General features: G+C 45.2%; 1 protein-coding gene across 1 annotated transcript in view; it reads right to left on the bottom strand.

The window, feature by feature from the left end:
- Positions 1-25,467, bottom strand: part of pard3aa (par-3 family cell polarity regulator alpha, a) — a 312,866-nt gene that overhangs the window by 137,824 nt on the left and 149,575 nt on the right. The window contains 6 exon segments of the mRNA XM_068710318.1: positions 9,307-9,477; positions 9,984-10,165; positions 17,711-17,719; positions 22,398-22,524; positions 23,086-23,105; positions 23,108-23,244. Of these exon segments, the coding sequence (XP_068566419.1) occupies positions 9,307-9,477; positions 9,984-10,165; positions 17,711-17,719; positions 22,398-22,524; positions 23,086-23,105; positions 23,108-23,244 (646 nt within the window).

Here is a 25,467-nt window from a genome sequence, read left to right as displayed (position 1 = left end):
AGTTTGAGCGCGCCGGACTTTATCGGGACACCGTGTTGATATGAACCAGGTGCGAGTAGGGAAAATGTGTTTGTGTGGTGTGTGTGTGTGTGTGTGTGTGTGTGTGTGTGTGTGTGTGTGTGTGTGTGTGTGTGTGTGTGTGTGAAATGGGGGGCTGGGTCAACACAATTACAATCAGAGGCACGGCCACTGGCAGCCTTATAATAAAAAGCGTGTCCCCGGATGATTCAGTCTCAATAAGGCTCAAATTGACGAAAATAAAGATTTATTTGACCCGCTTCTCTCGCTCTTTTACTCAACCTCTCTCCGCACTTTTTAATCTGCCGTCGGATCCGTCACGAGCCGAAAAGAAGTAAGATGGAGTGTCTCAGGTGAGAGGTAGGTGAATGTGTGGACGGAGTGGAACAGAGAGCGAGCAGCTGAGGACCAAATGATATGAAAATTATGTATAGAATGTGTCAAGAGGAAGAGATCTCAGACGCACCACTGTGTAACTGTCTCCTCTATCTCTGAGCGCAGAGCGGGCTCCTTTCAAAGGTATTCATTGGCTTCTATTGCAAATAGACTTTGGAATCAACTTAACACAGAAGCAAAATGGCAGCTGCTTAATCTTTGTGTATCCAGTATTAATTAAGTCTGCCTCTGTGCATGCTAATGCTTTGTGCATGTTTACTGACCTGTGAATGTTTACTGACTAGTGCATGACGAGCAGTGACATTTCCATGTAAAATCTGCCATCACCTGATATTTGATATCGCAGCAGTGATTCAACATCTGGGTCTTTTCCTAGGAAATAGCTTTTGATGCCCACGCAAAAACAAGACACATTTCATCTTAAGAATTGACTGGATAGTATAAATATGCATTAAGCATCAATTATCACAATTGAAAATACTTGGTGGTATCACAGCAACATCTAGTTGGTAAAGGGGTTTATTTGTGTTCCTTTAAGTTTGCCAGTGTCTTTGTTGAGATTCTATTCCTTTCTTATCCAGCGGTTCTCATCACCTCATCGTGAGTTCTATCTGTCTTAATCTAGCCGTTTTCAGAGTGGATTATTCTGTTGACTGAGGGAGAGGGCAGAGCGCTGTGACTTACACTGAGCCCAGTCAAGATCATCTGCTGCTCTGCTCCCGCTGGACTCACGAAGCAAGCCTGTGTGTTTGTGCACTCAAGGTGAGGCTGATATTTGTCAATGTGTGAATGGAGCGTGAGCGTGAGCGTGTGTGTGTGTGTGTGTGTGCGTGCATGCTTACCTGTATTCATGTGTTTGTGTTTGTGTGCGTTTGTGGTAAGTGCCAGAGTCGTGCACAAAATGTGTTTTTGCCTGTGCATCAGCATCTGCCTGACCTTGAGTAGTCAGTGAGGGAGAAGAAGCAGTGTGTTGACGGGGCTCGTCTTAAGCTGTCAACCAAAGCTAATAATGTCTCGTCCGTGGCCATTTCCTGGCCTTCTATCCTGGTCTCAGCCTGTTGCTGTGGCCCTAATCCAGTCAACCTCCCCATAATGCTGTAATTACAATCCTTAAGCTGCTGCATCCTGCCCCAGGCACAACTCGCCTCGCTGCTGGCTAGATACCCTACTTTCATTAGCTTCTCACATCCGCCTAGAGCCTCATCTAATGCCAGTGCTTCCCAAAGTGGATGCCCAGGTCCTTTAAGGAGTTCTTAGTAAAACCTCAATTCCACAAAAAAACATCATGCACATGAGGAATCAGCACAATAGCGGGGGTGTGTGAGGATAACTGTTCTACCACTGCTGATTCTCCAACTAAAGACATACTAAATGTCTTGCTACAGCCAGTGGCACTACAGGGGGAAAGTTGAGAAGAGCTCAACTTTATGCAAAAGTCCTCCGACAACACAATGCGAGCAACAACCGGGCGAGAGCCAATCACGGTCGCTTTGATTCCCGCAGAAACGGAAGCTCAGAGTTGTTTACCAGTCCGCTGCACTAATGGAGTGAGGACCGCCTCCGGCACTGATACAAGACCGCAGTGTGAATCAGTCCCAGGAGCCATTGAGTATACAGTTCAAACAATTCATACTACGTTTAAAAAAGACAGAAAACAGCACTATTCTGTACTAAGGAGACAAACTGGGCAACGGAAAGCAGGACACTTCTTTGTGCACAGTACTGCAGTTCGGTCAGAAATAAGCAGCGTACGTCAGTTACAATGCCACACACCCACAGAGACACAGAGACTGGCTACCATGTCGTATCGCTTCCATGGTGATCCATGCAATATTTATTGAGATATGCCAGGCAGGACCAAACTGGTGCACCCACCATGTTCAAGTATAGCGCAATAGTAACAGCTAACAGGTGAACACCATATGTGCTATGCTGCAAAGTGAAAGGAATCTGTCTGTGTGTGTGTGTGTGTGTGTGTGTGTGTGTGTGTGTGTGTGTGTGTGTGTATTCACATACACGTGTATATGCTGCTTAAACACACTCAGGTTTTTAGCACACAGTTCCCCTCCGCAGTCTTCCACAGCCCACTCAACCACCAGATTCAATATATTATTTTCTCAATTGGTCCTATTGAGTTTCCCCTGCTGTTCCTAAATGAGTTAGTCCTCAGTGAGCCGGCTGGGAATGAGGGCCCAGCAGCGCCGGAATTGCATTTCTGCTCCTCTGCGATCTACTTCCCTCAATTTAGTCACCCCTTCATTGCAAACTGCACTTCCCAGAGTGCACCGCTTTGTGGCCTCGCTCCGTCGTCTTCCCATGAATCACTGCTATTTGCCATGACAGTGGGGAAGCTGTGGTACATACAAGTCATGATCTGACTGGAATTCAATCAGTGCGTATTAAGTTTGGGGGGGGGGGGGGGGGTCGACACCGATTTCCCTCTCTTTCTCTAGCCTCCGATGTGGGCCAGCATCTCAATGTTTTAAGGTCTCTCTCAGCAGTGGTCAGCTCAATACTAATAAAACCATAATTTACTGGGCCGGGGCTCTGATTGATAGCTCTCTCAAGGCTCTATCGATCAGCCCCTCTCTCGTCCAAGTGAGCATCTTTTGTTAGGGCCTGCCACTTCCTTCCCCCCTTGTCTCTTTGCATAAACGTCCTCTTAGTGACTAACAAGCAACGCGTTTGGAATGGATTACAAACAAGGCCATTGGCATGCTGAGGAGGCTCCTTCGGTGCTCTTTCAAAACAGAATAAGCCGTTCTATCCGCTCTCTCCGCAGAGTTAAGCTACTGCGTATGCGAGCTCCGATGATGCAACAACGCTAAGGTGAACGCAGGGAATGAAGTGCTTTGATCTTTCTCCTGTGTGCCCCCTGCTGCTGCTTCTCATCAATAATGAAGCAGTGTTTCAGCCTGACCATGTTCCCTCACGGTGAGCTGTAAAATAGAAGAGTATGCTGTGATCCACAGCGGAGTCATTATAAAAGAGCAAATGGCCTCAGATAGAACAATAATCTGTTTTAGAAGAGGTCAGTGTTGCTTTTTTTGTGTGTGGATCCCCTATTTTGTGTAATATGATGACGGCATGATGACAGCATGCTGTCCTGTCATTCTTATGCTTTAAATTGGAGAGATGTGACAGGCTCGTAACAGCCCGTCACATTTCTCCAATTTAAAGCGTTGACGTTAATTAGCTGTCATGCGTATCAAAACCTCAGCAGTGTAGTAAATGTCAGCATCAGTGGTGGTTCACATTCTGAACACGAGACACAGCCGGACATTCCGATAAATGCGATTCTGTGTCAGCGGCTTAAGGAAATGAGAAAAGCAGAAACTAGTTCCTCAGGTGGCTAAATGCACTGGGCAACATGGCAGTGGTTTTGTTGGTCCCACGTGGTATTTACATAATTGGGGGTGCTGGACTGGAAAGTCTTTCAAGTGGTCAAAATAGGGGGAATGCTTTACATAAAAGCTTTACGTTTACGTCTTGAGGCGGTCAAACACAGAACGCTCTGCTGAGACAAGCACAAAAAGAAAGTAAAAGTTAAGAAATGTCTGAAGTGAAAGGACTCAAGTGATAGCTCTGCCGTCCTCAGGCGCGAGCTCCGTCTCGTGAATTATCATGAGAACTCTGTGGCGGAGCGCTGCGGTGTAAAAATAGTACTCTGTGAAATTTGACTCAGTCTGTAGAAATGTGTAGAAGTCCCGAACACAGACAGGGAAGCCGAGGAAGGTTTTGCGGTGAGGCATCTTGGTGGAAGTGTCTTTCTGCTGCTCTGATTAAAGCGGTGCTTCATTGGCAAGTTGCCGTAGCGCTGTCTTGAAGGACAACGATAAAAAGAAAAAAAAAAAACACAAGACAGCCAGTCTGTCAAAAAAAAAAAATGTCGATGTCTGGCTGGAGATATCGGCTGTAAATAACAGCGCAAATGCACAGAGAGGCGTACGCGTGTGTGTCATGCGATGAATTTCAAATCAGAGAAATGAAACCCAGACACGAGCACGCTTATCATCAGCCTGTCTGCTTTTAGATGCTGCTGCGTGATAAGTATCTGAGCCTCGTCATGAACGGCCACGGCTGTTGCAACAGACAGAAACAAACATCCACCACTGAGTGAAAGTTCATAAGCAGGATAAGAGGGTGGGGGGGGGGGGGGGGTGTCTCAGACATAAGCTCAGATACAAAATCCATCTTTATCTATCTTTTATACTTGGCATAACAAAACTTTAAATCTCCACACATAAGCTGTTATTTTAGTTTTCTAATAATCCTCGCTGTTTTGAAAGGAGTTCTGATGTCTCATGATAAGCCGACTTCTTTGATCTGCCCACATAATGGTCGACTTGTCCGTTTTAGCCACAGTGGAGATGAGGGCAGCTGATTTGGAGACCAAACATTGAAATAAACTGCTAATAAATGAGGTCTGTATGTCAATGAACCATGAGTGGAACTGATCACCCTTTTGCTTTGCAGCTCGATATACTACAAATTCTTACATTTGTGCCGCACTTCGCAAGGAAATGACTGCCAAGTCAGTGGAACTTTGCTATTGGAGGTTCTTCTATCTAATGCAACATTGCTGTCTCATTACGATATCTATAGTGGACAACAACAACAACCATACTTCCAAAACCCTACACAGGATTATGTCTTCAAATCGTCACAAAAGAAAGGTGATGGGTGGTGCAGAATCATGAGATGTCAGCATTAATGTCAGCATCATTGAATAAATGGAGATCTTTAAGAAACTAATAACAATGGAAGGCACAACGTTGAAAACAAATCTAACCAAACCACTGGAACAGATGTGCTTTGGATTCAGTCAAAGGACTTTGGGCTTGTGACCCGAGGATCAGTCTTTGCACTAAAAACGTGGTAGATGGAGAACATTCAGCGAGTGGAATCAAACAAAAAAAAAAAAAAAAAAATGGAATTAAAATTACTTTTCATAAATGTAATTGCTTAAACACATGTGGCGATATATGAATAGAACTCAGATATAGAAGGAGAAATTAAACAGCCTCTCTGAAGCAGCCATGCAATTATAATGCTTCAAACTAATTGCCAGCGACCAATCATATCGTTTGACTATCTGGGGCAGAACGGTAGTTTTTCAAATCTGTGGAAAAAGTCATTGTTCCGGTACGGAGCGTGTGTATGCGTCTGTGTTTGAGTGAGTGCTAAGCACATTTGAGATGTTATGAACTGCTTTTTCTGCCTACCTTTCTGATTGTACGTCTCATGCATTAAAAGGCATTAGTATTAGGACTGCTTTCAAAAGCAACTGAAGACATTTTGCTACTCATTTAAGAAGCTTCATCAGCACTTCTGACTTTGTTCTTGTTGCTTTTGACTTTCTGCTTCTTCGACTCATTGCTATCCTGCGACTCGGTTGGCTAAGAGTCTTCCTCGGGTAATTGAGACTTGTATTTTTAGACTTGGTTAGGAGCAATAAGGGTCCACACATGTCAGATTTTCAATCAGTCTCACGGGGACCTTTCCGGGGTTTGTGCTACAGGAAAAAATAGCCCTCGTACAGCGCGGCGCGCTGCTTTTTTATACTTGAATAGATCCTTAATCATGCTGAAGTATTTTTGTTCTTCCAAGGTCGGGGGGGGGGAAATAAATCTCGTTTTAACCCAAGGCAAAGGCCGCTCATTGCCACCGCTTTAATGGCAGCAAAAATAGACCAGGTACTCCACCTCAGACATGGGCGTAATCATCAGCGCTATGAATACGCCTATTGAAACACTTGTCTACCAGCCACTGAGAGGATGCCTGGATGAATCTAGCCCCAACTTAGCTGGAAGCAAATGGGCTTCTGGCAGACCTTGAGCTATATGTAGAAGTGTGTGTGTGTGTGTGTGTGTGTGTGTGTGTGTGTGTGTTGTTGGGCTTGTATATATTTGTGTGTGCATGCCTGTGGAGAGGCTACTCTGAGCGGTCACACAGTGAGTGTCACATAGTGCATTTCATATTGCCATTAAGGTGTTGCATGTCTGTATCCATAAGTGACAGCGTCGCTTTGCTGCCGACACATTTTTAGGATGCCAGTTCAGTGACTGCTCTGTGGTTTTGCAAAGCCCCGTCCAGACCAAGCCAGCTTAAACTACTGAGAAACGTTAAACTGCTCTCTTCGAAGAAAAGTTGATCGTACTTTTAGCCCACAGAGCCAAGCAATGATGGAATCAATGCTATTTTCATGGAGCGGGGTGGCCTGGATACGCAGCGCCCGTCGAAGCCCACACTCCCTCCTCCCGATGCATTAGACTGTGCTGCTCGCCTCCTCTCCCCCTGCAGACAGTGATGGATCTGATTCATTTCAATGGTGGCCTCCAGTGCTCAGTCCCAGTCGGCTGGGTGACAGTAGCAAACTGGTGTTGGCTCCCCACATATCTGCCCGGCCAACACAGCCGAGCGGGGGAGGAGGAGGAGGAGGGGGGGAGCTGTTGTAACTGCCGGGAGCCTCTGTCGACATTTAACTTCCGCTATTCTTATTAAAGGTTCGCAACTGACCTTAAATCCTTAATTCACAATCTTATCTTTTCTCGACTCTGAGTGTATTCAAACTTCCTCTGGTGACTTCATGTCCCTCCTGCAAACGCTGCATCTTCAGCGCTGTATTATTGCCTGTAATGGGAGTTTAATGGATGGAATCTAAAATGCGCTGTTACGTCTCCTCTTTTTGTTTCACGCACTCTCTCAATAGGCCATCTCATAGCAACTGATGTATAAGTGAAAACTTAAATACACACTTGTCAAAATGTGTCTCTAAAGTGTTTATCTAAATGGATCAAAAATGTAAGAAATGTCATCATTCCACCTATATAGCAAAAATATAATTTTGCTGTTTCTGAAAATGTGTTTGTCTGTGACCTTAACTGTCTGCTCAGTGTCAGTGCGTCTACCTGTCTGCCTGCTGGTGAGGGATTAAAGAGGACAGCAGAGTGACTGGACCGAAGTGATAGAGCTCACTGAACCTTGGGGCTGAGCTTTCCCCAGAGGGACGTGTGTCCTCTCCCCTAGTTTTGAAAACAGGGTGGGGGGGGTGCATGGGGCTGCATTGGTGGAGGGGTGGTGCTTCAGGTACCGCTGGACTGATGTCGCATAATTCAATTCATTAATCTCAAGGGTTGTGAGATGCAAAGTCATTGCCCGGTGGTTTATAATATCATCACGGAAGGCTTTTACTGCACTGAAAGGTTAACACTGCAGCATTGTTTGATTTTAAATCAACCAGTGGTAAACACAGCCCAGTGTTGCAGACTCTCTTCCAATGAAAGTAGCTTAATAAAGCACTAGCTCCCGTCCCTCACAGCCTCGAAAGTCACTCCCCCAAAATCATAGTGAATGGTAAACAACGCACATGGCCACTGTTAGGACCCACAGCTGCTAAGCTAGCAGCTGTGGGTCATTTCATTCTGTGACAGCTGTACCAGATTTTTATCTCCTTCTTTTTGTCAGAGCATTTGATTCATTGATTGCTTTCAGAAGTATTTTGTGCAAGAGTATTTTCAACAAATATAAGAAAAAAATGTTTTTGAAGAAGAAGGTCAATGTTTGCTATTCTCTCTAGTACTGCACGGTATGACTCACTTCTTTTATACAAGTGAGACTTGTGGAGTTCATCAGAATAAATTTGTTCCTGTTTTTGTGCCAGAAAAACGATTTAGTAGACATATTCGTAAAATGACATGTACAATTTGCTGTGAGAATTCAACTGTAGTCCCTGGCTGTGTTTATCCCATGTTCTACCTGGCAAACTATGGAGCATCACAAGTTGAGGGAGGGGGGACTGACATTAAAACAAGAAGAAAAACAAGCGCACGGGGCGTCGGGGGTGACGTGTGGTGAGAAGAGAGAGAGAGAGAGACGGAGCACTCGGAGGGTGAGGGCTTGCAGGGAGGGTGAAGGGCAGAGAGGGGGGGGGGGGACTGGGGCTCAGCGGGGTACTCCAAACTGACACACAGCCACAGGACACAGGGTCCAATTAGAGTCACGGCAACACTAATCAAACCTGATCTACAACCTCTGGCTGCAGGGCGAGTGTGAACGTGTGCGGCGAGTGTGTGTTGCACTCGCACATGAATTTGCGATCCTGAAATACACTCACACTGTGCTTAGCATATCACATCGAGCTAAATCATGCTGCTTTTTACTCCGGCATGTGAAAGAAAACAGAACACAAGAGAAAGGGATTAGTTCAGTTTCACAACGGGGCATTTCAACAAGTTGAAATCCCCTCGCCCCAATATTCGTGACTGTCGCCTAATGACAAATATCCACCTGGCCACAATACATATTCCTTTATCTGCCTATCCGACGGTGTTATTCCGCAGGCCTGTCAATCATAAGTCAGTGAAGTGTTTCTTAGATATCATATCAAGGCCCACGGTGGGCAAAGAAAGTCACACAGAGAATGTGGGGTGGGGGGGGAATGTGAGACGGTATCACGTATCTCACACAGGAAATGGGACTGTTTGAGGATTTGCATGGTGGTGTGGTCGCTTCATAAAGGTCCTCCTCTAGCTATCTGGAAGCAACAAAAACCTATGGGGGATAGATTAGGGCCAGAGGCAACCGAGAGGAAAGCTACTCTTGTTTATCATCCAGTGCAGTTGAAATGTAGCCATCCCTCTTCTGCATTCAACATGTCCTCCACTTGTCCACAGGATTAGAGCATGCATGTGTGTGTTTACATCATGCGCCTCATACTGAATGTGTGTACACAGGAGGGAGGTGAATCGCAAGGGCCATCTTGGAGATATGGTAGCTCATACTAATGACAATATCTGGTTCAAGGAATATTGAAAGACAGACGGGTCTCCTTGTGATGCCAAATTAGGTCTCTAGCACATCAGTGTGACAATTCCCCGACTGTTAGGCTACCTCATTGTTTTTGGACACGTGCCGGGCCACGATGAGCTGAATCATCCCCCGCTTGTTGCCCTCTACGGACATGGACGTGCGCAGCGTCTCCATGGCGTCCTGGTTGGTCATCCCGTGCAGCGACTCCCCGTTGACCGCGATGAGCTGGTCGTTGACCCGTAGGCGGCCATCCTGCAGACAAACGCCACCGGAGAAAAAGTTACGATCTCGCTCGTAGAAGAAATTCTCCTCAAATCCTCCTGAATACTGCTAGTGTTAGGTTTGAACAGGAACAACTTGCTCCTGAGACACGATTCCAGTGATCACATGCACCCTTTCTCCAAGAAAATCCTTATAAATCCCACGGCAAGATCACAATCTTGTCTCCGTATTTATATTCACTAAAACGTTTGAATAATCAAAGTTAATGATGTAACAAACCACTGGTATTTATGAATGTAACAGCTCAAGGATATAATAAAATATTTCACATTGTTGCCTCAAGGAAATCCTTCACAGCATGGTAGTCATGCCACTTCAGCAGCAGTAACAACAAGTGATCACTCCAAAATCCCCCATGACTTTAAATGTAGTCCACCTCATCTTCTTACTTGTAGGTCCTTGAGTTACAATAAAACATTGAACGAAATAAAGCAAGGTCATGCTCAGAGTGTAAGTGGGTGGGAGTAGTTACTTGCCTTGCTAGCAGCGCCTCCATTAATGATGGATTTCACAAAGATGCCCAAGTCGGCGTGGTTCTCCTTGGACCTGTTGCCCTTGACGCTGACCCCCAGGCCTGCCGAGCCTGAGTCACTCAGAGGGATCTCAAAGGTCATGAACTCTTGTGTACCGTCTGGGGTGAGGACAATGTCATCTTCCTCTGAATGCTGTGGGTATCAGGGAGAGAGAAGGAGAGAGAAAGTGCAGATTTATCATGGCCGTGGCACTGACGATGCTAATAAACTTTTTCTGAAAGTGCAAAAGAAACGTCTTTCAGCCCGATGACTCAACATACCAACCGAAGTTGGCAAACTGTTGTTGAGGCCCAACTAGTCATTGTTGCATTCAAATCTCCCTGTGACGTATCTAACTTCAACTTTGGTGAAAAGACAGAAAAACAAAGAGAATACAAAAAAAAAAAAAAAGACAACAGAAACTAGCACAGAGCAAAAATTGAAAGACCGGGCATGGTGAATGACAAGAAAATGGGAGACAAGATAAGGAGGGGAAAGATGAGGGGTGCAGGAGAAGAAAGCGAATGGATGGCAAGCGTGTCACGTGTCTCGGGGCTGTCATCGTCAATTGGCCGCACCGTCTAGCCGAGCGCCGCAAATTCCTTTCCACCGCCATGAGCTCGGCGCAAGGAACAGTGGGCACGGCGGAGAACTTTGAAAGCGCCAGGTAGCAATTTGGCGCTCAAACAACAGTGGCTTCCCTTTGAACAACACCCCTTTGAAGCATAATTTGTGACACGTTAAGAGCCCGACCCTCCTTCCCCGTGCGATCCACGGGCCTTTTTGCTGGAAATTACCATAGCAGCGTTCAGTTGCAAGGCTGTTACTGCAGACCTTCATGCACGGTACAAACACAAAGAAATGGTTCATGCCAGCTGCCAGAGAGGTGTGAGAGAGTACTGCTGAGTGCCTAACACACTGACACCCAGCACGATCAAATCAGCTGGATAATAGTCCGACAAACAACGGCTCCCGTCTCTTTTCTGACAATTTCCACTGGTGTGTAACAAAGAGCATCTGTAAAAGAATATCAAAAAGGAATAGCATTTATACATTTTACTTCCCACTTGCAGCCAAAGAGAAAGGGAGAAAAGGTGTGGGAGAAAGCTAAAACACAAGAGGCATCAAAGAACTGGCACTTTCTCTCTTATGTTGACTAAGAGTTAAGAATGTTTTAGAATCATTTCCGTTCAGATTGTTGAGCTATGGCCGACATACTGTAGCAGAGGGAATGTGCTGAAACCAAGCGCTTTGATCTCAGTCCACAGTTCCCTTCACAGTTTGACAGAAGAAAATCTTTATTTCAAAGAGGATGTAACAAGTCTTTCATTCAGACATACAGGCCTCTGCTATTGGCCGCTGAGGTGCACAACCGCTCCAGTTCTTAGGAGTCCGTTGCCTTGCTCAAGGGCACCTCAGCAGTCGTTGTTGAGGCAATGAGAGTGTTCCCCGCACGCGGTCATGTCCGGCAGATAAGAGCTGAGGACTGTCCGGTCACGAGCCTGCTCCGCAGGAAGCTGGAGAGCAGCGCTGTCGTAATGTGATTGGCCAGACTGCACTGTACGTGCGTAGTCATTGCCATGGCAGCCAAATCCCCACGAACAATACTGGCGGTGAGAGCAATCAACCCCAGAAAGCCAGCGCAGGACCTCTTTAAATAGACTCACATCAATACGGACGCATACACACACACACACACACACACAGCCAGATGGATGGCAGCCAGGTGTGTGCCCTTCACAGCTGCTCGGATAAAGAGTGAAGCAGAGGAAAGAAGGGTGAGGCAGAGCATAAGGCGTTCTTTTTTTCGGAGGCCGAGGAGTTATTAGGATGCAGCGGTGCGTTCAGGTGGAGGCTCTTTTCAACACCCTCTGACTGAGCCCCTATTCTCCAGACGTTCCTCCTATCTGCCCCCTTTTCTTTTCTCTCTGCTTTTCTTCTCCTGTTTTCAAAATGGCAGCACACCTGTCCGTGCAACACGCCGACTGGGCTTTGTCCCTTGACTGGACCCACGTTAAACTCACACCGCTGGAATCCGTTTTTTATCGCGCTGCATTTCAACACTTCCCGTTGTATTACAGAAATCAGCGGCTCTTGTCGGGAAGTGACCCGTAGCTTCCCCTCAGACGGCTGAATGAAGCGGATAGGGGAGTGAGAGGCAAAAACACATCCAGTGCAGGTAGAAATACAACGCAACAACAATGTTTAACTTCCAGCTCGTAAAAACAGCGGTTATATTGAAGCAACCTTAACTCAATTGGTGGGACGTGATCAGTTGGTTTCCAAAGCAGGCCCATAGCAACGCAGCAAACGTACAATTTCCATTCTGAAAAGAGCGCTCGTGGATGAACGGCCTTGTGCGTCATCGGCAGGGTCAGTCTTTATCTTTAATGAACATGTTTTTATCAAAATACAGTTAATAAATAATGGCTGTGAGTTATGTCCCTGAAGAGGCTTTTAGCCCAGCAGTTGAACATAGTAATACATTGGATTAAAAAAAAGTGCTTTGGACGGACACAGTCTGAGCCTCTGTGTGTGTGTGTGTGTGTGTGTGTGTGTGTGTGTGCGCGCCATCTCCTCCAAAATGATGACAGAATAACCACCCACTCAGAGCGGCGTTCCGGGAATAGCGGGCCGAGGCAGAGAATGAGAGAGCAGTGTAACATTTTCATCAGACAGGAACAAGCGCCGCTAGCCAAGAATGAGTTTGTCAGGCTGCTTGACAGGCCTCGCTGCACCGATCCACCGGCTCAGGCAGGGCCGGTTTTCAACTGCCTCTGAACAGGAAGAAAGAAAAGTCACCTCATTGTTCCACGCTCAGCCCCGTTTATGCACCTGGGACGGAGAGAACAAAAGTGACTGACGGAAAGATGAGCTGATGTAAAAACGCTGAAACGATTGCATGCTTTAATAAAAAAAAATTTAAAAAAAAGCACCAGGAAAAAGTTGTAAAATGTCTGAGTTATCAGCCATCATTCTGAATTATTAAGTGCAACATTTTGGGCTCAACATGTTTGTCTCAAATCTAATTATTCTCCCACTTATGGTCTCTGTCAGGAAACCTTTCTGCTAACATGGAGTGTAAAAAATTGGCAAAATTGCCTCCTAAACAGCGAGGACAAAATTGTCTCCAGAGAAAGCTGCACTCACTAATGATGGCTGAATGTCTCCAACACCTCCACCCCTTTACTCGCTGCTAGAGCCAGGAACAAACTGCACCTGACTGGGGAGACACTTGGCCCTGCACATTTAACAACAAACTTTTGAGATTATATTGTCTCCCGTGAGATTTCCAGCTCAAACTACAGAATCACAAAAAGATGTTTCCCCTCTGACAGTAAAACTGAAACAAATAGGATGTGATATAGTCTGAAGCAAAGGAGTTGACTTCTTCTATCCTTGTTGCTATACATCTATATCTGATGTTAAGTAGGGAAGAGTTGCCTTAACGCTATACAGGCACACCTTCCTTGCTAAGTAAATGTCAATATGACCTCATATCATCTGCATGTGGTCAGTGTATTATCAAGAGGATTCATCCACGCTGCAGGGAATGGTGGCTGGAAAACAAGTTCAGCACAAAGGGAGTACAGTTTAAGATCCAGAGGTGTTTCTCAAATATAAAAGTTTGTATGACGTGGAGCTTGAATCCAGTTGAGCATGTATCTGCTCTTTGTCATGTCATGTGTGCTTCTTCTGATCTGTAAGAAGCGCTAAAGCATGGAAGAAGCATCGGAAGAAGCCATCAGGCGAATGGGGCAATACTCTGTGTTCAGTCAGATTTCATTCAATTATATTCTAAATCAGATTCAGATTGTATCATATTTTTCTCAAACTTTCATCAATCAAATTCGCTAACTATATAATCAACGTACTGGCCAACAAGTGAGGACACAAATGTGCCAACTGGTGCGTTATGCTTTAAACATTAACTGATCATATTATGGCGTGAAATCAAAGTAAAAACAGCTGCTTGACTGAAATATTGTTGACTTGCAATGAGAACTATTATTTCTGGGTTTACAGTTAATGTTAGACACACATTGGTTGTTTGCCTGAAATGACTACACAATGTAGGTAAAATCAAATCTCTGAGAAAACCGTGACTCTGCCCGACATGTTTGCATCTTCATGTTCACACGCGTGTGTATAGGCCAACATGTGCGACGCTCGTCTAAATGTATGCGCTGTGAAACTGTGTTTCTACGTGTTCTTACTGCAACAAAGCTGCCCATCGCACATGAACCATCCTGTTTTTTTTTTTTTTCAAGTGTCTCTACAGCCTTGAACTTGTTGTCAATGGTCCACATTATATCATCGAGTGCCGTTCCCTGTTTGAAAGGAAGATGTCTAGAAAGTGTGTGTCGATGACGCTGCGCTCAGGTACCAATCGTTAAGGTTAACGCGAAACCATTTTTAAGCAGAGTGGTTGTAATATCATTACTAAGAGTATCCGAGTAGCTCAGGTCACCGTCCACTTGGCCAGCTCATCACAAAAGAAGCCCATGTCCTTTTCTTTTTTGCTCTCTCCCTGACACAGCCATGCAGTGACAGTCCATTACACGATTAAGTCCTTTATTAATTAACACTGCCACGGGGATGCATCCATTCATTACAGTCTATTGTCCTGGTGTAGGGGGGGGGGGGGGGGGGGGGGGGGGGGGGGGAGAAGAGCAGGTGAACGGAGGAAAGCGTTGCTCATCAGTCCAGCTAAAGAGCCCCGCCTGCTTAATGGGCCTTTTTGGGGGTTTTGTTTCTACCTCGCTTAACTTGTCACGCGCTAATAGGAGAGGTGTGCTGGATGTGTGCACGCGTGTGACAGAGACACAGAGCAGCGGGAAAAGCGCGAGTGAGACGCAAAGGGAGAGGGAAACAGGGAGTGCAGATGAATCACAATTACATCTATTCACACATAACTCTGAGTTCTCCGCACATCACTGCCTAAAACAATTAACACCGCTGGAAACTTCTCTCCACACTTGGCCCAATTTGGCGACATAAAGGTCATTGGAAATGAATTTAAAAGGGCTAAAAGAAATCAGCCATGGGTGTAATTGCAAAAGTGGTGCATGCGTGATAAGTATTGTAACACAAATTCCTTTTGGCGGTGTTTCTCCTCGCAACATTTTCCGACAAAGAGGGACGAATATTAAATACCTGTAAGCCTAAAAACAAATTTAATTCGGGTACAATGAGGGGCTGAGAGGGGATGCTTTTACACAGCACTAAAGGGCATCAAGTGCACCGCTGGCAGTGGCAAGTCTTAAGTGTTGTGAACCAACATTACATGTTCTTCGCTGGGCAATCAAGTACATTTTGACTCAGCGCTGACAAACCGGGACTGTTACCCTTAGGGGATTTTCTAATGAGAAGGCTCATTTGGCTCATTAGCAGAACAAAGTCTGTTTCTACGAGGGCATCTGAGGCCAGATCTATGTACATCACTGCAAACGCAGCATGGCTACCGACTACCAGTGAAGGCATGAGTGGGTCCCGCCATGAGCAAACAAAAACACGACTCGTACACGCCGTTGGCTTGACACTGGATGTTTCTGTGCGTCGTTTAGAAGAGCGATTACATCTAATCGAAGAGAGCGTGAAAAAGAAAAAAGTGGATTTCTATGTGTACTTGGCAACTGGGGATGTTTGCAAAGGCGTTGCAGCGGAACCACAGTATAGACGCACATCAAGGAGCAGATGCCTCTCATTTCAAGCTAATGGTGGATAAAAAGCGCCTTGCTATGTCCAACTGCACAGGCACACTTCGAGCCATTATGTGTTCTGGAAACAGACGCCGAATCCCCTTCGGGAGAGTGACTGTGTCGCCATAAGTGGCCTTTAACTACCTTGTTTATCGGCGTAGCACAATGCTGCGGTGCGCCCCTCCCGTTCTCTGCGCTGACAGCAAAGCGTAATTATGGGAACAGCTGCTGAAAAGTGCTAAACGAAAACAGGTGGCGCCGACGAGACACGCTCGGAAATCGTTAACCGGGCTGGCATTGTCTTCGACCACGCTCGGCGGCATTAACTTTAATTACGGCCGAGCGTGTTTCTGAACTCTGCACTGCCGATCAGAGAACCTATAGGAGCCAGATTAATAATGTAGGAAGGACTCATCAGCGTTCTTGAAATAGAAGGTGTCAGTGATGAACAATAGTCAAGGGAAGAACAGAGAGGGGAGAAAGGAGGAGTAAAGTGCCTCTGCTAAACGTCTGGGAGTGTAGACGGTTTGGAGAAAGTGTCCAAGAGGAAGCTTTTTGGAGATGCGGAAGAGCTTTTTGGTGCCATGGTGACACATTGGGGCCCTTACCTTGCCGGATCAACGAGCCCTGTCGTTTCAGAGACATTTTAAGCCATGAAGTGGATGAGAAAGTGACCTCTAAGATGCATCCGCTGCTGCCAACTGTTCTGAAGAGCGCTGTAAATTCATAGAGGCTCTCGCTGATTGCAGGTTACAAAACCGCAGCCGTACACTGCTGCTTCCACAGGCCTTGAGAGCAATTTCTGTAATTTGACTTCACCTGAGTTCCAAATGTATTTTTAGCAAAGATTTACAAAGGAGGGGTAAGCTATGTCCAGTCATTTGTAACAGTAAAGCAATTTGCTGATTGCACTCGCTTCTATTCAATCAGTCTTTTTTTTAAATTATACCATATCGAGTAAGACTGGGAATTCATTATCGAAGATGTGCGAATATCTGCAAAAGGGTGACAGCACCTTAAATTATCAGCTCTACCAGTAAGAAATGACTCATCTCCTCGAGCTGTTTGCCAAGTTTTACTGAGCTGAAATATCTGGCTGAGCAACCTGCTGTTATATAAATAAACTCTTAAAAAGAAGGAGAAGTCCCTCTTCAGCTCTTTATTGCCAAAAGTTGCAACAAATTACATCATGCTTATTGTGAAAGAGCATTACGCTAACAGCCATCCAATTATATTAACACCAAAGATGTCAATTTCTGGCATGGCCGTATAGATGCCGCATCAAGATAGCACTGCTTTATCGCCACTTCAGTGGAACAACCCAAAAGCTTTATCATCAGGTGGATGCTGCGCTCCTAAAGCATTCAAAGGATTGTGCTTTGTGTTTGTAAGTGGAAGGAGTGAAAGGAGATGTAAGCCATCAAGATACAGACGGAAAGGTTAAAAGGTCAATCTGAATGTTTTGAATCCATTATTTCTATCTACTTTTTAAGTTATTTCTGTATTTTTGTATACAAAACAAATGGATCCATGATCAACTCTGTATTATGTGCAACAAATCACCATGACAAATTCTGTGTATGTGCAAACCTACTTGGCAATAAAGTGTTCAATTTAGACGAAAAAAAATCCACTGCCACAAATTGTTGATAGCATCAAATATCGATCCTTTGTTCTCAGCTTAGATGCAGTTTTTTCCATATTCTACCCACACGCCATTTAACTTAACTATCCTAGACTGGAGGAATGTCAAAGACAAATATTATGTTGAGGAGTAAATGAAGGGATGAGGAGGGGTGAACTTGGCTCTAACTCAACAGATCTGTGTATCATTTAGTTGCTTCCAAAACCAGGGGATCGTCTTCTGTTTGCCTTGTATCAATTCATTTCCCCCTCTACCGACTCGGTAAATGGATCTCGGCGGTGAGGAAATCAATACAGCTTCATAAGTCTGCTTTTGTCTTCCAACTTTAATAGAGGAGTGGAAACCTCTCTGTACTGCGGGCGCCACAACAAAAGCCAGCTGTGTAACACTGTTAGAGGAATGCTTAGGAAAGAGGAAGGGAGATATCATCTGCTGTGAATAAATGCGCGAAGCAACGCAACACTGACGATGATTGCCTTGACTTGGAAGAGAAAAACAATGGTGAGCTTGTTTGGACGTCTGAGCCATGTCAGGGAACCAGTGCTTGTATTCCTACTGTATATAATGATGAGAGACTCGTATAAATAGGATTCCAGCTAAATCAATGGAACTACAGATGGAGTGCTACTGAATACCTCGATTACAGTCCGCTGGTAAAAACATGGCAGGGACGATTTTAAACCAGGCCACCAGGGTTGTCACTTATGAAACAGGCCATTAGTCTGCTATAATTGTCAGCAACACTGTCACGCATTTGTCTGCCGCGTACCCGGGCATCCGCACGGGCCATAAATCTGGCGGTCACATCAATCAGGGGCCGAAATTAATTGTGCAATTAAGATTCTCATTGCTTGGCAGATATAGCTACTAATGGATCAGTGACAAGTGCGATATGATCGTAAAGAGGGGATTTTAATGTACTGTTTAATTGCTCTTATGTGGTCCTCAGTGTTACAACAGCAGCTTCGCAAGCCCATTTGTTCTCCACGGTCCACGGGCCCATTGGAAATAAAAAAAAGAATACTGCTCATCTACGGTTCACGGGATGATGTAAGGGCATGCATGGACAACGCTATTATGGCTCTTGAGCATATGTGACTCATCAAGCCCATATTGTGTGTCAGGTTATTACACGGAGTGGGTTAGCATTTGTGGCGTCGTTTAAAATATGACTGAGTGCATGCATACGTGTTGTGTGTGTGTGTGTGTGTGTGTGTGTGTGTGTAAAGGATGAGTTGAGAGTCATGCTGACACAGCATCCCAACAGGCTAATTCACTTACACTGTATTGGGGGTTTAGAACGAGTTAAAATGATTTGCCACTGGCAGGCCTGCAATATATTTAGTCATTGTTTATGTAATAAACTGCTGGTCACAGATTAGGTTCCTCTGCCTTTGCTTGGCCGTGTCTGCTCTACACGGCACCACAACAGGTGAATTGATGTGGAGCTCCATCACTGGCGGCAGGGTGTGGATGGACGTCTCTGAGAGGAGGCAGGAATTGTTCCTCGTTTCCTGAATGTTGCCGTTGCTCGTTGCGCAGTGAGGCGTGACATTCGTCTTGGTTATTACAGGAGAAAAAAAGGGAAGCTGGGAAAAAAAACAAAAACAATCTCCACTCCGCAAAGCTGGCCGACGTGGACCGAGGGGCTCGGCGTCGCTCAAAGCAGCTGTGAGCACAAACAGTGCTGCACGTTGGGAGATAAATGGCAACAATAAATAACATCCAGCGGCTATGCGTGGGAAGTGTGTGGTGTACGTGTTTAAATGTGCTTAAATGTGCCCTTCTTGCCTCCATGGGGGAATTTGTGTGTTGTGTGTCTGGGTTGGTTCTGTAAATCTTTACTGTCAAGCCTTGCTGTGGTCAGTGTTACCTAGCAGGTGATTGCATCTGAGGTCAAGGATAATGTGAAGGGATTTAAATGACCTTTGTCTGTCTTACCCCATTCCCTGATCCCTTTGTGTCGGATGAACTCTTTCTCCAGTTCCTTTCACCTCTAATACGATTACAAAGGTGTGAAGACACAAGCACTGAGAGATCATTCATGAAGTTCTCTAAAGATCACAAAGCACTGAGTCACTCATTCTGAGTTTTCACCACGCTACGTCTTTCTCCCTCCTCAGAACAGCCCCCTCTTATGATACAAGTGATGAATTAACCTCCAAACCCGTAGGGGGCAGCAATCCCTTTGACTTTCTCCCTTTAGTCTGCTCCAAAGCTCCTGCCTAAAGATCACTGAGTGGAACTCCCACAGCTGTCAAATGAAGGAATAACACAGCACAAAGTGATTTTGTTCACACAGCCATTGATCAGCGCCTCCTACTGTGTCTTCAAGGCTTGAGCTGAGCTTTTAGAGAGAACTCTGTCCGCTCGTCTCTCCTCTCCTCTGTCTTATAACCTGAAGGTCAAAAGGGTTTGTCCCGTAGAACCAAACTTGTAGAACACGACAGAACCAGAGAGACAAAAAAAAAGAAATCCTTCAATGAGGAATATAATAAATGACTGTATTATCATGGATGGTAAATGTTTAAGAGAGAGGAAAGAGTTATGAAAGGGCAGGCCTATTAGTGATGAGTCCGGTGTTTGGTAAAAGGTTAAAGCTGCTCTACTTTTCTGATACAACACACTGAATCTGTCTGAAAAATGTCTACTGATATCCTCGGAGAGGAAAGGGAGAGGTAGCCAGACAGACAAAGACAGACACGTAGACCCCCCCCCCCCCCCTTCTGCTCTATTGCCATTTAACCTTTTCTCTCTGCAGTGAGTACATATTTATTGAAAGCTATCGAGAGCTGCTGCTACTGCTACTGAAAGCATGTCAAAATACACCCCGACCGGTGGTAATTAAAGACGCAGCGCAAACATGCTGGGAGGGTAAATTAATTCCTCTGGGGGCGCGTGAGACGAGCTTTGCATTCAATAAAACATCTAAACAAAAGGAGACGTGGAGGGATTTTTTTCGGCGCTGACATTAAACATCAGCAGGCAAATGTCAACTAGACAAAAAAAATGTCTCCTTTCTATTTTCATCTATACGACTGGATCTCCTGCTACCGTGTGTGTGTGTGTGTGTGTGTGTGTGGAGGACTGTATGTTGACAGACGCCTGCAGTTCTCTGGCATGTCACTCACGCTACAATATAAAACATCATCGCGTTGTCATTGAGGGAATTACATAAATGACAGCACGTAAGCGATCGTCTATACATGTGTGCTTATGTGTGTCCTGCCACTACAATGTGTAGTATATATGCACACACACACCAATCCAGAGTGTGTGACAGAGGAGGCAATTACCAAGCATGCTTTTCCTCCATGCTTTATTTGCAATAACTGTCACCGGCAGAGCCTTGGCCTCCTTATCTGATTTTTATGAACATACTTGTAGGGATTATTGAGATTTGTGAAAGCACTGCTGGGAAATGTGAAAGTGTGCGAGAGGTCGACAAAAAAAAAAAAAAAGGAACAGTAAGGGACAGAGTAGCAAAATGCTAATCTGCCGTGGAAAGTGATGAAATATTAAGTAGCAGTCTCTCAAAGCATGTACAGTAGACATAAAAGAGAGAACGCAGATAAAAACAGAGAGAGATTGTTAGACAGTGTTTCCATGATGGGCTTTTTTTTCTAATCGCGTCATGCCTGAGGAGCTAAGAGAGCGTAGCCATCAAACCCTCACACACACCACGCCTCTGATGAGTCGACAGCCCAGGGGCAGCCGTGCATTTTTTTAGCCCTCCTCTTGTCTGCAGCCTGGTGCATCCCCCCAGCTAGAATTGAAGCGCTGGATGTAGTTAAAGACTGTTGAGTAACCAGAAGGTCAGAGGTTTGATGGCAGCAGCAGCCAATAAAATCATGTATACTGTCATTAAGTTGCCTTTACACTTTTCATTTTCATTCATTCTTCTTTTTTTTTTTCATTTTACAATGCAAGCTTCCCTTTATTCAATACAAGTACTAGTGAAATATGAGCCCATTTGCCACTTGTTAAAATGAAAGAAGCTGGACCGATGAGAGCTCAGTCTGGGGGTGGTGCATTTCTAACTGGAGGAACGGCACATTAGCAGAGCAAAATGTGTCTCAGAGGGCCGTCACTCTGCTGGTAGAGCAGCTCCTCTGGCGGGGTTAACAGCCCGGGTGCCGGGCTGAGTATAGCGGGTAGGACTGAGGTTGGCACCGGGGGCCCCTGGACTGCCAAGGTGCAGTGACGCCAGGGCCTGCTGTCAGCGCGGGCTGGACGAGGGCAGTAGCCTCACCATCTGTTGCACGACAGCCAAAGTCACCCTGCGTGTGTCTGAGTGTGTTTGTGTGTGTACGAGCAGTGTGTGTGTGTGTGTGCATGTTGGTGTCCCTGTTCATATGTGTGTGAGTATGTCCAAAGCTCTTTGTGGCTGCTCATGCACGTTACTTGCATGGGGGGGGGGGGGGGCTGGTGTATATTTAGGTGCATTTGGACTTCAAAGCCACGATTTGAAATAATCACTTGCCATTCATAATCCCATTGATTTTAAGTCTTTTGTAGGCATACATCCTTCAGAGTGGAGCAGCTGTCAACCTCTTTTAACAAACAACGTTGATTAAAATACACAGTAGACACAGCATAATGGAAGGATAGACAAACAGAGAAGGTGATGGGTGGAAGGAGCAGTTAAAGGCACATCTGTGCAGCCGCCATGACAAATCCATATCCCAGCTGCTCTGACTATGACATGCATTGATCTTTATCATATTCCTAGAGTGAGTTCTTTGAGCTCAGCTGGGATATGCTGGACCAAATTGACTATGGGGGTGTGGTTAATTCCCTGTAAATAATAATGATTGTAATATACACCAAAAACAATTACCATCTCAGTCTGTATACCATTCATTTATCGATTCATTTTGAAATAATAATCAAATATAATAGGTTAGTGGAAGTGTTGGATTCCTACTTGTTGCAATCAACTGCTAATGACTAACTGTCATTGTCTTTTCAGAGTGGGACTGCTGTAGTGAAAATAGTGGAAGAGTGAGGTGCTGGCTGTCTACTGACCACTTCTCGGGGGCAGCAGCGAGTCCTCGGGGCGGATCACCAACAGGTTCACAGTCCCACCCATGGGCGTGGCTCGGAGCAGGGCCACCACCTCCTCCTGGCTCTTACCATTCAGGTCCACTCCACTGACCTGCACATACACACACACACACACACACACACAGATCAGAAATACTCCGGTAAGCACCTACATACAAGCCAAAATAAACATACACACACACACACACACACACACACACACACACACACACACTCAGCGGCAAAGCTAAAATCAAAGAGCTCTCTGACTCTAACGGGAGGGGGGGGAGGAGTCTACGGCCTCCACATAACCTTTATGCAGATTACCCACTGAGCCTGTTGGAGCTGGTTTTAAACATGGGTTATTTCCCCCTAAAGTGAGCACTAGCTGATTTTCACGTCAGTCTGATTGAAGTATAATCAAAATATTTTTCCAACTACATCTCCTCAGCAATTCAAAGCTGGAGCTGAAGTGTTATAGCCGTAGGGAACACAGTGTGTTAGACTCATTTCAACAAAAGCTCTGTAAGATTTAATTTCAGAACAAAACCATATCAGCGAATGAGCAATTAGTGTCTGAAGTAGCGTACAATCTCACAGCGCGCACACTGTTGGATTGTATGCGAACACTATAAGATGGCTGGAGGCTAGAAAGCTAGAAAGTGCCGCCCACCTCCAGCAGCCGGTCTCCGCTTTCAATCGGCCATCTTGGATGGCGGCCCCTCGAGGAAGGATGTTTTTCACATAAATGGGAGCACTGCCACCAATGGGTACGTCTCTGGATGTGATGCTGAACCCGAGACCCTCTGGACCTGGAAATAATGAAAAAACAGACATATGTGGTCAGAAATATAATGTGATGTTTTCCAGTTTTTCTCATCAGGTACATTTTGCCAGCAGGAGCGCATGAACCTGAGAGATTGCCAGCCTGTATGCTCTCGCTCTGTGCTATCACAATAATGTGATATTACTGATTTACAGCCTCGTGGAAGCTTTATCTCTCTGAAGAGGGGCAAGTAAATAATACGCATGTGTCTATGTTTGGTAAAGTGTTCCAGCACCTCCATATGACTTCATAAATGTCAACTACAAAATATTTGTTTCTTTAGGTAAACATAGTGAGATTATTTTTCTTGCTTTCATTTTAAAAAGTCCCTAGCAGACAACCGGTATGTAGTGTACAACATGTGGCTATGGAAATTATAAAATATGATTACATTTTGTGTGCATTTTTGATGGGATTTTGTGTAACTCATTCTGCTTATTTGTAATAAAAGAAAGAGACCTAAAAATGTTGTGCCAAACTATCAAATGCTTTTACAGTGACTCTTAGAAACTGGCCAGACTCTTGAAACCATTTGTGAAAGGTCCTTTTCATTACATGCCGCTGCAACATGAAAAACCACCATGCAGGGATCAAATTATGGGTTTCCACCACGTTCTGAACGTCCTATGGTTAATACAAACAGACGTACTTCATCGTTGCCATCAGGGTGTGTCTCACTCACGTTTTTTGAAGAAGTCAAAATGAAAACATGTCCCCGGAATCTAAATATAGTGTCAATGCTATGAACCAAAATTGAGTGTTTATGATAAGTGCATGTGGACTTTAAAACCGCTGTTGTGAGCTATGGTCGGATTAGAGAGCGGTTTGGGACCAGAATAAGCAGAGAAAAAGTAAAATGATTATGAGTATCAAACTGCTGTTCAATAGCCTCTTAAAATCAAGTGCACTACACATAAATAGCAAAAAAAAAACATGCTGTTTTCCGAATCATCCATGGACCATGTCGCCAGATGTTTTAACCAAAAAAAACTTTTTTGGTTGAACTTTTTTTTTTTGTGCAACGGCACGTCAGGAGGCTGCGTTCAAGTCATGCTGGTTCAGGGCAACCCTCTACTATATATAGGTGGTTTGATGTTTGCATAATGTGGAAAGCAGTGCTCATCATTTGCTGATCAATAGTTGTTTCTTACTAATGTACCATTGAGCCAGCGCTACATTCCTTTTTGAAGTGCGGTGAGTGGTAAGCTGAGGAAACACTTAAGACATCAGCTTGTTGCTTCAGGTTTAAAGGCTGACCTTTAAGGTTCATCTAATGAATATGAATTGCCGGTCTGGAGGAAGTAGGCAAATACAATAACCGATAAATAAGAGGATCTCAGCCCTGACCTTTTCTGCTGACCAGACCTGGATTTGTCAAATAAAAGCAAGAAACGGTTTCAAATGTCAGCCAGGGAACGGGGGTAAGCCAAATAAATTGTGTTATTCTTTGACAGAATATTCAAAAAACCCAATAACCCTGCTACACGGTGATATTAGATGAGTCATTAGGAGCGGTGTTCAGAGAGATACATTCCACCATGCATAACCTAGCCGTCGGCGTTTCCAGCAGTCGAGTGGGAAAGTCACGTTACGCGCTTCCAGCCGAGGCTTCTCTGATGGTAACAACAGTGATTAGTATTCATGTCAAAGTAGCTGCTCATTTCACAGAGCTGTCAGCACCTCTGACGGTTCGTCATGACCTACTTTTCCCGCCGTGTCTCTCTAGCAGTCTGTCGTCTCGCTGACAGTGATGGCGTTGATGAACAAGAAACACAAAAGAGGGAGAAGCGTGAATGGCAACTTTCTCGTGGCTTCTGAACGCAGGCAAACTTGGAGGAGAGGTGATGAAGAGTTTGCTTGTGAAGAGGAAAAGTTTAGCCGTTGAGGATACGACGCTGTGATCTCTCCAAAGCAGACAGAAACAGCTGCCGTCGTTTATGTTGAATGTTAAATCTGCAGTTTGTCTTCATGAATGCCGAAAACTTTTAGTGCAAGGTCACATCTCCGCCACGGCGATCCGTTTCCTACTCAGGAACTAAACTTTAGAGAAGACCCTTTTTATTTCTAACCATGTGACTTCACAGATTTCTAACCAAAGCTGTGCTGGTCATCACTCCTTGACCAGCACTACTCTACGTCTACGACGGATTCAGATCCAGATCAACTGCATCACTGCCTTTCTTCCCCTTTCCACTGTGACCCCCCCCCCCCCCCCCCCCCCCAGTGACC

Source organism: Cebidichthys violaceus, unplaced genomic scaffold (genome assembly GCF_023349555.1).
Source record: "Cebidichthys violaceus isolate CVI_PGR_0920_01 unplaced genomic scaffold, fCebVio1.0.p SCAF_15, whole genome shotgun sequence".
Taxonomy (NCBI): domain Eukaryota; kingdom Metazoa; phylum Chordata; class Actinopteri; order Perciformes; family Stichaeidae; genus Cebidichthys; species Cebidichthys violaceus.
The sequence above is the reverse complement of the archived record's forward strand: the minus strand, read 5'-3'. Positions and strand labels throughout refer to the sequence as shown.